The following is a 15,567-nucleotide window of genomic DNA, read 5'->3' as shown; positions in this document are numbered from 1 at the left end:
TTATTACAATGATAATAAAGATCGTTAGTGCGATACTGAAGATATAACAAAAACAAGCGATAATGAACCCTATACAGAAGGTAATAAAGATTCTAAAGCTGTAGGTGATGGGGTGGACCACAAATTGTCGCTACGTGAGTCTCTCTCCGATGCTAATGACGGGTGATTACCCGGAGAGGGTCCATAGAATTTAGATCGAAGTTTTTGAAGCAGAAATTTGTAATGGGAAAGTTGTAAAATACTTTAAAATATGTCCGAAGTCACGTGAGAGCGGAACGCGCGATATTCAACATATTTACTTCTTGTTTTCATTTAACAGTTTCGCAGAATCATTTCCATTCATTAGAATATAAAACTTCTAACTCGAACGAATTTCTACATTGAAATTTGCCTGACGTAATACTCGCTACTATTGAATTTCTGAAGATAATTTGAAATGCTTCTTGGACGCTTCGCTTATTTAAATTATTTGTTTACAATATACCACGACTTTGTCTATATATTCTGGTAAGTTACTTTTCAGGGGTAATTTTTAAAAGAAAGTCTATCTCTGTGTGTTTTATATGATTCGGAAAGTAGCCGCTTCAATGTCTGGCATTTTATGAGAGCGCGATTTTTAAGGTATTTCTGCGTCGCGTGTCCACCGTGGAAGGGCGTCGCCGGCAGCTCTGAACCAATATGATTTAGAAACTTTAAAAGTTTCCTTTGGTGATGCAAATGTGCATTATTATTAGTAATTACTTCCCACCTTGTTCAATACCGCCTCATTAAAAAATGCGGTCATCAATAACACTTAGTACCGTGATCAACGGTTAAGAAAAAATTAAAATATGTTCATATTAACAAGACAATATATTCATATTAACAAGACCACCAAACACACAAGCAAAGTCACGGCATATATTTGTATATACTTAATAGAAGTAAGTCAAGAAAACGATAAATTTTCAAGGACCGTGTTAAATAAACTAGACTGTTCCGCGGCGCTTGAATACATCTCAACTTTAAAGTTCCTGACTCTGTGTTTCTTAACCGCGGGCACGTACAAGTTATAATTAACTTCAAGTTCGGGGTTAATTGTGTTGTTTTTATTACATAAAAAAATATTCTAGTCGCACTTAACCCATAACCTTAGCTGGGGACATAAGATGATGATCTATGACAAGGTGTCAACTACTTCAAAACCAAATCGAACATATCGTACAACTTACAATAAATATATACATTCAGTACATTCTATTGAGAAGAACCGCCAATAAAACCAATTAATATATTCTTGAAATAAGTAAAATACAAAACTAAAAGGTACTAAACTCGTAAGCACATTGTATTTCATCGGGATGAATAATAGACCTTATTCATTATGTTTTTCAACACAAGGTTTAAATTTATTAATGAGCGAAGTTATGGTTACATGTTATTAAATGAAACGCTACAGTTATATTTTCAAACGAAATAAATATATTCGATATTAGAAAAACGTCGTATTTATCATACAAAAAAAATATATGTGCTCTTAGAGTATTAAATGGTAGGTCCAGCATTTCTTTATACCTCAGTACCATCTCCTACACTAGTTACGAACGCGGAAGCTAGCAATTTGTATGTACACTAAAGTTTAAATTCATAAGTGTGTTCGTTGCTTCAGCCTCAGCTACAAGATCTCATACATGGGACGTGCCAAGAATCTCAACTTAACACGCCCCGAGATTCTCTATGTAACTACGATTAGTTCCTATCAAAATTCTTATAACGTACATGTTCGACGTTTCGGCGTGTCGGCTGTCGCCTGTCGGCCCTTAGCACAGATGACGTCGAAACACGGATAATTTAGTTTTCGTACATGATCCGATAAGATAGGCTTGAACCACTTTGGGTTTTTTGACATTCTATATGATCTTTGTGACGTTTTGATAACAACATGAATAAAAACGAATTTATGTTTTTTTTTTTAACCCAACTTGAGATCATATATATTACGACATTCTTAATCTTTTCCTATGTGTTCCCGTTCTATTTTTATTCCATTTATTACCGTTTTTCATTTGTTTTTACCTTCAACCGTCCTCAGTTACACTTTTTTATCCACGTGTGCAATAAAATGCATATACATTTGTAACTGTATTATTTCGGTTTTTTTTTTCTGTTCCACTTAATCTAAAAATCGTTATATAGAGTCCCTTTCAATGATCTGAGCCTACTGTAACACATATGAGGATGATGCTGACATGACTTCTATTAAACTAGTGCCGTGCGTACAAGTTATTTTTCTGCAAACAAAGAATCAAACATCTCTTCTAATATTAAATAAACTGTTTGACGACAAGTCGTCACTTATACACATAAAAGTTTAAAACTGCGAGGTTAAAATAATCCTCGGCGATGGTTTTTAGAATCTTCCTGCGGCAGCTATTACTTTCCGCTGTGTCCTATAAAAGTCTCTCGGAGGCCTCTTAATCTAAGGGACGTGGAATTATTTATAAGAAGCTGAATGAAGGTACTTTTATACGTCACGGTTTTGTGAAGTTGATTGAGATCACATTTTATTTCTAAATCAGGACATCGAGGTCATTTCATATTTTTGGAATTTTAATATTTTTTAATTAATTTCCAGGTTATATAGTAACCTCGCATAATGTTATAAATACGTTATCGTCATTATATTTAAGATAACAAAGGACATAAGGCAAAAACATTCAATAATAACAGTTCGTACAGGTACTTGAGCAGTTCCTGGTCATGTGCATGGTGGTTTACCCGTTGTGTTGTGGTGTGATAATGTGAAGGTGTGTAAATATATTTGGGCAGTTATTAATTATTAAAAGTTAAATTTAATAGAAAGGATTCAATTCGAAATAACTTTAAATCTTCTATTGAAACAATATTCTGCACCACGCGAAACTTCAATACGAACCGATACCGAAAATTCTCAATCAGAAAATGCTCAGTCGGGTCTACAAAGTTTTTAAATTGCAAGATTTGGTAGGTACTTATTCTACCGCCAAAACTTAATATTATTATTCCAGTTTGAAGGATGAGTAAGCCAGTGTAACTTCAGACACAAAGGACATAGTGTCCTAGTTCCCAAGCCAAGTTGGTGACCCATCAGCGATGTTAGGAATGCGTAATATTTCTTAAAATGGCAATGACTCAGGTGATACATTTGCCAGTCTGTCTAGTTACTAGAAACTTAAAAAAAAATGTATCAGGTGAAGTTAAATAAATACTTATAAAAAATATATCTTATTTCTTAACCAAAGCTGAGACATAGACCAATCATCTCATGGTATGTCATGCTCGGTAAGCAGCATCACTACATAGTATAAAACAAAGTCGCTTCCCGCTGTCGGTCCCTGTGTATGCTTAAACTACGCAACGGATTTTGACGAGGGTTTTTTTATTGATAGAGTGATTCGAAAGGATAGTTTATATGCATAACACATGCATTATATAGATGAGAAATACTGATAATTTTAGAGGTTTCTAATATGATGTCGTAAATAAACATATTTTTTGCGCTTAAATTGCAATCGTAGGATGAACCCTACGAGATAGATCAAAATAATGGACTACAGTATTGTATACCTTAAAACGATCTTCCAAAACGTCCGCGATGGTATATGCCTATTTCTTAGGGATAACCCACATTGCACCCGTGCGAAGCCGCGGCGGGTCGTTAGTAATCTATATAACAGTCTTTGCTACCCCAATACCATCTAAGTGACGATACAAAGCAACCTAGAAAAATAAGTTACCAAAATAGTTTAAAATCAAATGACGTATATTAAAACGTATATTAACGTATATCAAATGGTAAATGATTTATGTATATTTAGTTTGAATTATCGGTGTAGTGTTGCTAGATGTAATAAATAATAATTACTCTAATAAAAACTCGTCTTACAGTATTATTTTATGAAAGACGAAGCGACCAATTATTGTTTGAAGTATTTTAATAATTGAATATAAATACTTATTAATTAAATCTACGTAATATATATACTGATAGTACTTAACTCGAACGGCTGCAAAATTAAAAAATTGGAATTAGGGTTTTTTGGTCACGTTATATATGTTTAAGAACATTGTTGGTACCTACAAAAAAAAACATGCAAGTGCCGAGGAAGTCGCGTGTATTGATAAGTAAACAAGGGCCGTGTTGACGTCATTTGACGCTTTAAGTGTTATGCTTGCTCGAAGTTTCAGTTAGCCCCTATCGTGTACAAAGCGCTAAGATGTTTACACATAAATAAATAACATGCACGTTACGATATATCCTGTCGCACCGGAGAATCTTTATTTAAAGAGATCTTCGTTAAGACGTAATGAGATAGCTTACGGTCGGCGATCTTCAGTGAAATATAAATGAAGCCGCAAATCTGGTTAGGGGTTTAAGTACACGATTTTAGGTCGAAGTTTGGAAAGCCCCTTTTTACTTTTTTATTCATATTAGCTTATTCGTTTTTCTTGCTTGTGTTTAAAATTATCATCAATTTTTCGTTCTTGCGAAAGCAATTAAAAGTTACGTCTGGTTATATTTAATGTTTTATTTCATTTTAGCCCAAAAGAGCGAGCAAATGTACAAACGTGAATGATGTGAATTTTCTATTTTTAGCAATAAACGTTAATTATAGAAACGTTGCAACGTTTGAAATCGACATTGAAATCGAAATTTAACAGTAATTGTACTCAAAAGAGTTTAATTTGAAAAAAATATCAAGTAAATGTTTAAATATTATACATGAAATATAAAATGTGTACTTTATTAGTTTTATTTATCAAATAAAAACCTGCAATAATAATTTGTCGGATTGTACGCTTCAGAATAAAAATTTAACAGTTAACGATACAGATTAAATATGATAGGACTACGAGCGACACTGAACCCTACAAACCAAATTTATACCAGAACATACATAAACATATACATTTAGAAAGATGAGTGGAGAGTCTCCTGCGTGTTTGAAGTCAGTTCAAAACTAAAGTATTATCTTTGAAAATTATGTGATTAAAATACATTTTATCGTACTTATAATATTAATAGTTACGCTATAAATATAACGAATACTTTAAAGTGCACAAACTTTCGCAATGATTCATCTATTTGGAATACGGTTAGCAATCATCTTTCATTCCCAAATTGTTTTAATAACAAATTGTATTCAGCTGTAATTACGACTTCCAAAGCGTTGATTTCTAATTAAGGTTCAACACCGTCTTTATCATTCACTAACTGCGAAACTTCAGAGTAATCATTTATTTTTCTTACTTCCACAAAAGTTTTATCTAATTTTCATCTATTTATCGTCTCTGTTTCACGTTTAACCTCCGACCAGCGAGTGAAAGAGACGGCTCTGACTGACTACATATTTCTTGGTCGGAAAGCCTTAGGCGTCTTCTTAAGCAAAATTCCGGCGACACAAAGTTTCCTAATGAACAAAGGGATGGTCTCAAAATTTGTTAGGAAATAAAATTTTGTTGCGCCAGAAACTTGTAAAGAACAGCTAAATGGATATTCACGTCTGACTTGGCGATCTCTATTAGCTTTGATCCGCTTGCTATGAGGAAGGGTTAAGAGTTGGAAGTTATGCGACAGGACTGATTCAACGTTTCAAGTTACCTACTGCTTAATTCAAATCATTTATTTTGAAAGAACCTAACTTAAAATTACGACTCAGTAGAAGGTATTTTAAGAAAAACCTTTAGGGAGGTGGACAGTGGCATTAGCGATTATTCAAATTAATTAAGAAAAAGTCTTGAGTGAATTTAAAATACTCGTAAATTCAAATTTAGTTAAATTTTCATACTAATGAGGATTAAATCACATTAAAGATGATTTATTTAAATTTGGAAAAGCAAGGCTTACTTAACTTACCACAGTAAGTGATCACCGCCATCCAGTGTCATTGTAAGAATATTGTTGCCAAGATAAGATGATTCCAACTTCTTTGAAAGCTTTCTTGGATCTCCATAACACTATCGATTGTGGAGGTATTAAGTGCTGTTGTTTTTGATGAGTGCAATCAACACAAAACATACAACTCTTATGGAAACCCATCGATTGACCTTCAGGTTGATAAGCTAATTCTAATCAAAGTAGGTTCTACAAGAAAATTTCAATAAATGAAATGAAATGATGAGATAATAAATGAACAAGGATAAGTAAATGTAACAATTACGTAAAGAAAAACAACTTAACAAATTCATGTCGCAATTGAAGTTAAGTTAAGCCCTGCAATATGAAGCGACGCTTAGTTAAAATAAATTTAATTTGTAAGCATTTAATTCGACTTTGTCACAATTTGAAATATAATTTAAATAAAAACGCGCCACTCTCGGTGAGGGTGTCAATCATTTTGGCGTTTTTTATTGCGTGTCATTTAGATTGCGTCTTGTTTCGAGTTAAATGAGATGTCGTAATACCTATCTCGAATATCTTGTTAGTGATTTGTATTAAAGTAGGCGCAATTTTTTTTTACTCTATCACTTTTAATCAAACATTTTCGTTTGCTGCGAATCATGTGTTCAGTATAATATAGTTCATAAATAAAATAAGAAAACAAGAAAGTTCTGCTGATTTATTTAAGCCGTGTACTTACAACAGAATTGTTGCCTATATTGTATTATAGTCGTTACTACGTCATTAGTTTAGTGGCCTGTGATCCAACAGGTAAACCTCTTTAGGTTGATAAAATCTCGCAGTGTATTCACTCTCGTGCAGTGGAAAATGCATAAAAGTTGGTCCTGCTCTTGAACTCCTCCGGTTTTGTCAGGTTATCGTCACGTTGAATAATGAAAGTGAGGTCAACTGTGTTTTTTATTTATATTTAAATTACGAAGTTGGGTTTAAATTTTATGGTTCAGATACTTTTAAATGGATCTTATAGTGCTTGCCTACAACATTAAAAATCCGAAGAAGTTGTGTTTTCTAAATCTGTTAGCGATTTTTTTTTTTTTTGGTTTTATTCACATTGAAAATTGTTATTATATATTTAGTATTTTAATATATCTACTATATTCTTATATAAACAGCGTAGTGACGTATATCACAATATATTTGAAAATAAATATTAGAAATATTGTGATTTGAACATATATTTATTAAAATGTATATCTTGCAACGAATCGAAATTAGAAAATATTTAATTATATTCAAAATAAAATCGATTGCAAATAAATAATTCAACTTATCTTGTCCACAGGCTTCCTTCCCGCTGTATACTCCGACAGGAGTAGTTCTGAACGCTCCCCTGCCCCCCTCGACGCGGCAGAGCTTCTCCGTGATGCTCCCCTTTACCCTCCTCTACGTGACTCTGACCACTATGTAGATATTAATAACCTCGCGAAGAGAAACATCAACGAAGAAAACAACGACAAAGCAAAAAGTGATTTAGTCCCAGATTTTAATAGCGACGATTTGCAACCTTTTTTTGACACAAATGAGTTTAACGATGAGGATTCTATTGAAAACACTGATGTAAATGAAGTGCACGGTGTTGACTACGATGATCCTGAAACTAGCATCGAAGACAGTAGCATTCTAGTTACTCCTGAAGAATCTACATTCGGTGAATTTGAAACAAATTCAAATAAAATTGTTGAAGTTCCTAAATTATATGATGAAAATAAATATGAAATCGATTATACAGATAAGAGTAAATTATTTGAAAATGATTATAATGATGTTACTACTGCAGGCATGGTACAAAACAGAAAACTAACGGGTGACGTTAATAATTCAAGAAATATTTTCTCCGATGGTACTGAAGAATTAAAAGAATCAAATGGTTTTATAGTTGCGCGAGGTTCCAATGTAGACGAATTAAATAAGATTTTAATGGCAGAAGAAAGCAGAGTTCAAGACGACAATAAAAACTTTGCTTTCGACGAATCGTTGAGAGAAACAATATTAGGGTCTATACCCCAAAAAGTAACCGAGGATGAAGATATTATTGATCGCCAGAAACGAAGCAGCGGACAAGAATGGGAAAAACCAACTAAGGTAAAATACAAAAAAATATATTTCGGCTAACACTTTCAATTAATGTAACATAAGTTATTAAAGATACATTTAACAAAGGAAATAAAACATTATATATTAGTTCCAAGGCTTGGACAATTTGTACAACTATCTTTATTAATTGAAAATGGTAACTTAAGTTAGGTTTTCACAGACCTCATAAAGACTAGCGTATTTTTTGCGACATTTGCTACATTTTTCAAAAATAATACACAGTCACGTCGAGTTAAAACCGGTGACACAATCCTCAATATCCGCGGAGCAGTCCGCGATGCTATTGGTGACGCAGGGGCAGCTCCAGGCATGCGAGCGTCATCACGAGTGGATGCATTCGTGATCCGTCCCGCACCGGCTATGAGAGATGAGCCCAGAGATCAGATGAGGGAGGCTAGAAGAGATAGAGTATCTGCGTCACCGCCTCAGGTAAACTAAGCAATACGCGAGTAATTTGGTGTAACAGATACTTCATAAAATTCATATCCACTAACGAATAGGCACCTAGTATTTCTTTTAGATTAGCATTAATAGAATTAATCTAATTACTATTTTGGTACTATAAAAGGACTGACAATATACTCGTTAGTTCTAGATTAACTAATGCTCCAAAAAATCCTACTTGTCTACATACATATATAGATTTAGAAATCTGATCATGTCTATTTGATCACTAGCATATGACTTAGTCTTAGCATTTTGGTTACGGTTTAAATATGTATTAATTATAAGATTTCATAGTTTTATCGTAACAGTATTTAAAACGGGATATTTACCATGTTTCTGACTCTGATTCTCGTGAACAAGACATCCGTAGATAATGTCGAAATATCGAGCTCCACCATATTAAAATAAATGGTAAATATCCCGTTTTAAATACTGTTAGTAATAAAAATAACCATGTTAACTTAAAATCTTTTATCGTAATAGTATTCCAAAAATCAAACTCAATGTAAAATGAAATGCTTTACGCGTTACACATTAAGTATTTAATTCTTAATTGTTCCTTAACTCACGCAAAGATGCTGAAAACATCTCAAACATTCTCTCAATCGCGAAGTCAACATTTTATCCTCAAGAAAAGCCAATTAATTACGAGACGGTCGCCTCCCGTCCTACGGAACAGACCGCTTCAAATGGAGGCCTTTTACTCGACATTAAATTTTAATTTGCTCCCTCCTTTTTCTCCTTTCGTTGTGAAATTATTTTGTATTTTGGTTCGCAAATAAATATAGACAAGCTAAATTTAATTTCGCTGCTTGCTGTTTGTGGTCGTGCGACGTTCAATTACTGGGGACTCGTGTTCTAATATAAATAAAGTCAATTCGTGCTCAGTACAACTTGAATGAACCCACAGGAATAATAGAAAAAATATTATCTTAGTTCGAAGTGTCTTCGTCAACTTCAACTTTACTGAAGTTGATTTGGCATAGATAGAAAAAATCCAAAGAAATTGTAAAAAATATTTTAGGTAGATTTTGGTAAATAGTTTTGCCTTTCATAATCACGTAATGGGGATGCTTTTTATCAAAGGCGATTACTTAACTTAATTATCTTGATAATTCTTACTCGTATAAGTCTTTGTGCAAACTTTGATGGGAACCATTTTATTCTCCTGCGAAACAGCAACACTTATTTATTATGTATCTGCTTGAATGGTCAGTGAGCCAGTGTAATTTTAGTGACATAAGGGATTTATACTGTCTTTGCGGGGACTAAGCCGCATACATGATATTTCTTATAAAGCTAAAGTCTATCACTTCTAAGGATAGTTGAGAGAGACTTAAGGGGTAGCTCAAGTGTCCGCTCCAGTGCGGTAGAAAAAAGCGCCATCATATTTTACGTACTCTATAATATATTTTTTAGTTTCGTTTCGATAGGAATGAACTATATCCCTGTTTATAAACACAAGTATCCTTTATACCGATTATTTTTCTTTTATCTTACGTAGCCGCTAAAACAAGAACGGGAGCTACTCGTGGAGCCTCACGCACACGCTCGAATACTGTGTGATCTCGTCAACGTCACCAATCTGCGATGGTATAAAGATAATGAGGTAAGTCCTGATTCTTTTCTTTATTTATCAATATTAACAACAGCAATACTAATTAGTATTAGTCTTGCAACTGGATTTTAAAACAGCTTGTTCTCACCGGTGGAGCTAATATTACGCTGGTGATAATTATAAAATGATGAATATAAATTTGTTTATCAAAAACGGGATTTTTAAATCGTAATAATTTATTAATAATTATAATAATTCATTTCATATAAAAGATTATAATACAAAAAGGAAATTAAATAGCCTCGGTTGGAAAAAAATGAGTAACTTAAAATGTATTAATTAAAAAAGTCTTGAGCGAGCTGGTGTAATTACGCGCGAGGATTTAATATTTTACGATAGCCATGGGTAGTTGTTGGCGCTTTGATGGTGCAAGGCAGACTCACAGTCGAGGTTATCCACTCATCTTATTATAAATAAAAAAAGCTTATTATTACAAATATAAAAAGTTAATAAAGTTGATAATAACATAACTAGATATCAGATAGCTGAAGAAGCAAATATTTACTCCCAACATTAAAATGTTTTAGTTCGTGAGATTGGAATTAAAATATTCCGTGAAAAATATAACATAAGATTGCTTAATTAATATTCTATCGACGTGTAGCGAAGTTAATTAGTAATTAATATGTAAAACAAATTCTGGACAAGCATTTGTTTCGTAAGCAAGCAGCGTACGTTCAAACTGTTACGCTTCCTGTTTTGAATCGAAAATACGATACAGAGCACTTCATTTACTGAATATAGGAAATTCTGCGAGAAAATTAAAATCAAATTCAAAATATATTAAGTACTATATAGATCAATATATATTCTGTAGTGTTATGTATCTACGGAAATAAATTAACCACTTTGTGGGAAGAAGCGATACTCATGCATACATTGATGCTAGAAACACAAAAAATACCAAATTCAAATTTGTTTCTTCTCTTACTCGACTACGTAGAGTCAGTAACTGTTTTTTGTGGGGTAAAGTTTTTACAACAGGATCCCAGAAAGCATTGAAAATGCCTCTGTTGCCAAATTTTAAAAATTGTTAAACAAAAGGCTCTTATGCAATTAGCGAGTTCATGGTTGGTAGCACATCTTGGGAATGAACGACCGCCACCAGGTTATTTCTTTTTTGATATTGAATTGAATATTTATACATAATCACAAATTTATAAAAAAAAACCTCTGAGTTTCTATCGGTTGTCTTTCTCAGGTATTTATTTTTTCCGAACCGGTTGTAGTGTTAAATTTATCAATCGATAAGTAAATGTAATGCTTTTATATTTAAAAAAGGAAATTGATTTGATTTGATTTGACTTAATGTATATAACACGTAAATATATCATTTTTGATCAAAAGTGATACTGGTGTCTCTGTTTTGTGACGTGATAAAATATAGTTTCACATTGATTGTAGAAATTTTAGATGTGTACCAAATTGGCTTTTTTTACAATAATTTTATTTATTTATTGAAAAATTACACCATCAACTTATCAATAAGCACTTAACATTAATAACTGATGTAGGTAACATTCAAAGTATGGTACAAGTGTAAACAACATTTTTCTTAAATTAAAATTCATAACGTAATACTGGGTAAATGTTCGTATAAGATACGAAGAAGAAGAAGCCTACGTTCTTTGACTAAAATCGATATGTTCTTTTCACAGAACCTCTTTGACTTTGCCAATCATACAATTATAACATTGTTTAAAAAGATATATATTTTTTTTAAACATATGTAAAGAGAAATGTCAATAAATACTTCCTTACTTAACGAGTTAACATATTTCAATAAGTCGAAACAGATACCGTTACTTTAAAAACTAGCATTTTTACTGATATTCCGAATGAGTCACTTTCATAAGATGATATTAAAAAAAAGATGCAGTCCCCTCTGCGTAGGCCTCTCGTAAATCTTTCCATATATCGCTTTCCCATGTCTTTTGCGCTTAATCATATCCACATCTCTGAGTGAAAATACCTCTCCATCTTTGATTTGGTCTTTCCTTTTTTCTTTTCCTCTCTCGTGGTGACCACTCTGTGACACGTTTTGTCCATCTTTTGTTACGCCTCCTATAGATATGTCCTGCCCAATGCCATGAGTAATCTAATTTGTTTTCCTACATCAGTTATTTTTGTTTTTCTTCTGATGTAGTCGTTGCTAATTTTGTCTGAAAGCTTTAATCCGAGCATATTTCTCTCCATTTTACGTTGACAGATAGCAATCATTTATTCGTCCTCTTTTTTAAATGGCCACACCTGACAACCGTAGGTTAGACATGGTAATGCTGCTACTTCGAAAACCTTTTTCTTTACATTAGTATTGATGGTGTTATTTTTCATTATTTCCTTCATTCCCCGATATTTTTCCAGGCTAAAGTTATCCTTCGTTGTTGGTATTATTTTTAAATGATATTAACTATCCGAGACATAAATATTCGTTAACATATTCTTTTTTTTCATTTCTTATTGTGATTTGTTTAAGTTCTCCATTGATTAAAATTTGGTTTTCATCGTATTCAGTGACAATCCCACTTTTTGACCTTCCATCGCAAGTTCGCTATCTAAGATGATATTGCCACGCATAAAAAGACAACTTACATCAAACGCGCAACATAAATCAACCTGCTTATATTCCAACAACAATTTACGTTTAGCAAATCAATCTCCCGTCTTCGCCTGGTGGAGGAGAGTCAGCCTGGAGAGAAGGCGATGCCGTGGAAATACCGCGCGCCTCTCGCGGCCATGCCGCGCGCTGGAGGTGCTCCGGTCGTGACCGGTCCGGACGCACCGTGACCGGTGAACCAACGAGGCTTCTCATATATGGTAAAATTTAACCTTCGTTACTATTATTACTGCCGTATTAATCATAATTACCTAGTATTCTATTTGTGAACAATATTATTAGCTATGTCGCTAAGTTTCGAAAGAAAAGTAAAACATCAGTCATTAAAGATTCCACGGGCAAGGACCTCTTCTATTAATTTAAATCACCACGTCGCTATAATATGTGTTGGTCAATATTTATGTGGTATTTTGTATGATAAACGCAGGTCTCGTGTCGACGTCTTCTCACCTCCCATCATGAGATTAATAATAAACACATACTAAATGCATAAAAACTTAGAAGTACTCGCCTGGATTTCAACCCACGGTCATTTGCAGCTGACGATCAGTTGCACGCGTTTTATCCATTAGAACAGCTCAGTTCATATAATAACATGAGTAATTGCTTATTTAGATGATTACGAAGTACTTAACAACCTATTTCTGAGCAATAAAATCAGTAATAATTTATTCATAGTTCACAGAAACTTATTAATGTACTTTAGTTAGTAATTAAAGCTGTCGACTAACATAAAATTGTATATTTTCCATAAAAAGATTTCAAGTAACATAAATAAAGGCCAATAAATGTCATACTGGTCTTCCTCTCCATTTAATGATTAGATAAGGCATTTCACCCCTCGGCTCCATTGTGGCTTTGTGCACACACATGGCTTGTTATACAACACAGATTTTCACCGTGTCTTCTTTCACTATCGAACATGAGACTTACATCGACTTATATACAAACACTAAGCTCAGTTAATTATGTACGTGTAAATTCAGATGACCTTACCCGGATTCGTTCCCGCATCTACGTTTCAAATTTACGTTTTCTAACCACCGGGACAACTAAGTTCGTTTAGCACGTTTTTGTTTAAATTATAATTAATTTCTAAAGTGAATTTTTTATCATATGGAATTAATCCGAGGCGCAATGTTTGTATAATGTGAAATAGATATTATGATTTAGGGAATAATTTGATATGAATTTAATAATAAAATTAAATTAATGCAAGTATTTTAGTTAGAAGTTTTTTATTCTCGAATGGATGGTTGGAATTTAACAATATTTACAATAAAATAACATTACATACATTTTAATGAGTATCGTTTAAATTTGTAATGGATGGATAGAATTGCATTGACCTAGTTGAACAACTTTATTATGTACGGGGGTACAAGAATTAATTTTAAGTGACTTGAAATCATAGGAATTTTAATATTGATGCCACGGTAAATAAATTATTTTGTAATAAAATAAATTCAACAAATAATGATAATCTACACTGTATTTTTTTGCCGTCTTTATTCCATTTTAGTTGTCTAACGCACACTAAGACATGCCTTGGCGACACTCACTCATACTAATGCACGACGATAATATTTCAACGAGGAGGGGCGCGCCTTCGGGAGTGAATAGATCTATAATTTTGTATAGGTGATTAGTTAAACATGCTTTCCTGTTCTTTCAAATAACAAATCAATGTTGATAGACAGAGAACAATCACTGTTACACGAAACGTCCGTCTTTATAAGTGTGGTCGTATATCATTGACATGATTTTTACGTTGTAATAAAAAAGGGTAGTTTAAAGTTTATTTTTAAACGTTAAGACGATAATTGGTGTTAGTTTGTTAAATTGAATATAATAATAAAGGAGGACTTTCTCCTGAACGATTTCAATCAAGTTGACTAATCTCAGCACCGACTACTGTGAAGTAGGAGGAGGAGGTGACTACTAAGAGGAGGTTGTAATTCACAAATGAGTGTACAAGCAATAGTGCACTTGTTACTCCTTCACAACAGGAAAAAGGCGTGGCACCAACGTCACGTTCGAATCGAAAGTATCACCGAGTGACAGATATTCTTTTTGTTTCCATCTTTATTTGGATTTTTCGTAAGCTGCTTATCTGAAATACGATCAAACAATATTTTCTCATTTGTAGTGATTCATAATACATAATACATTGATATGAAGTAATTCTAGTAATAGTTATAAAGTCATAGACGATTTTCACTCATATCGCAAGCAATTATAGACATTGTTAAGCCTATTGGGTTTTGCAGTTAAAAAAATCACAGTGCGTCTCGGAGTTTAGAAGTTGGTCAGTGCGTACACTCCCATACTTCGGAAAATATGTAAATCTCTCGATCCTATACCTTTACTCTTTCCATACACATCACCGTCCCATTAAAATATGATAATATACCAAAGTTTAAAGGGTTTCCCAGAATCCGTCGTATCTGCCGGGTTGGATTTAAAGAAGTTTCTAACGAATTCCATTGGTTATTACAGGCGATATTGTCAGAATCACAATATCTTGCAACATTAACTTTTGACTACGTGCTCAAATTAAAAGTATAATTGTCTGCTTTGTTATTAATATAAAAAGAACCAGAGGAAGCATCCTTTCACGAAAATTAATTTTTTTTCAAAATAATACAAACATATCTTAACTTAATCTAATTTAATAAACTTGAACGACAGAACCTGTGCGGTCAGTCTATTTGGCAGTGGACGGAAGACGTCTGGACGCTGGTAACACTTGGGTGCCGGTGCGGGACAAGACCGTGCTCGAAGTTAGATGTGTGGCTGAAGGTAAACGTTTATATATATTTACTTTTTAAGTTTGACTCAACTTTATAAATAGAATGATAGTTTCTTGGT

The 15,567-nt window shown here is 33.2% G+C and overlaps 1 protein-coding gene across 3 annotated transcripts in view; it reads left to right on the top strand.

Moving 5' to 3' along the window:
* Positions 1-15,567, top strand: part of LOC125073962 — a 76,969-nt gene that overhangs the window by 51,053 nt on the left and 10,349 nt on the right. For 2 of the 3 annotated variants that reach the window (XM_047685094.1, XM_047685093.1), the window contains 5 exons: positions 7,203-8,002; positions 8,237-8,443; positions 9,966-10,070; positions 12,728-12,896; positions 15,388-15,498. In XM_047685094.1, the coding sequence (XP_047541050.1) occupies positions 7,203-8,002; positions 8,237-8,443; positions 9,966-10,070; positions 12,728-12,896; positions 15,388-15,498 (1,392 nt within the window). The remainder of the gene's footprint in view (positions 1-7,202; positions 8,003-8,236; positions 8,444-9,965; positions 10,071-12,727; positions 12,897-15,387; positions 15,499-15,567) is intronic. The other variant, XM_047685095.1, reaches the window with a different exon arrangement.

This window comes from Vanessa atalanta, chromosome 26 (genome assembly GCF_905147765.1).
Source record: "Vanessa atalanta chromosome 26, ilVanAtal1.2, whole genome shotgun sequence".
Classification (NCBI taxonomy): Eukaryota; Metazoa; Arthropoda; class Insecta; order Lepidoptera; family Nymphalidae; genus Vanessa; species Vanessa atalanta.
The sequence above is the reverse complement of the archived record's forward strand: the minus strand, read 5'-3'. Positions and strand labels throughout refer to the sequence as shown.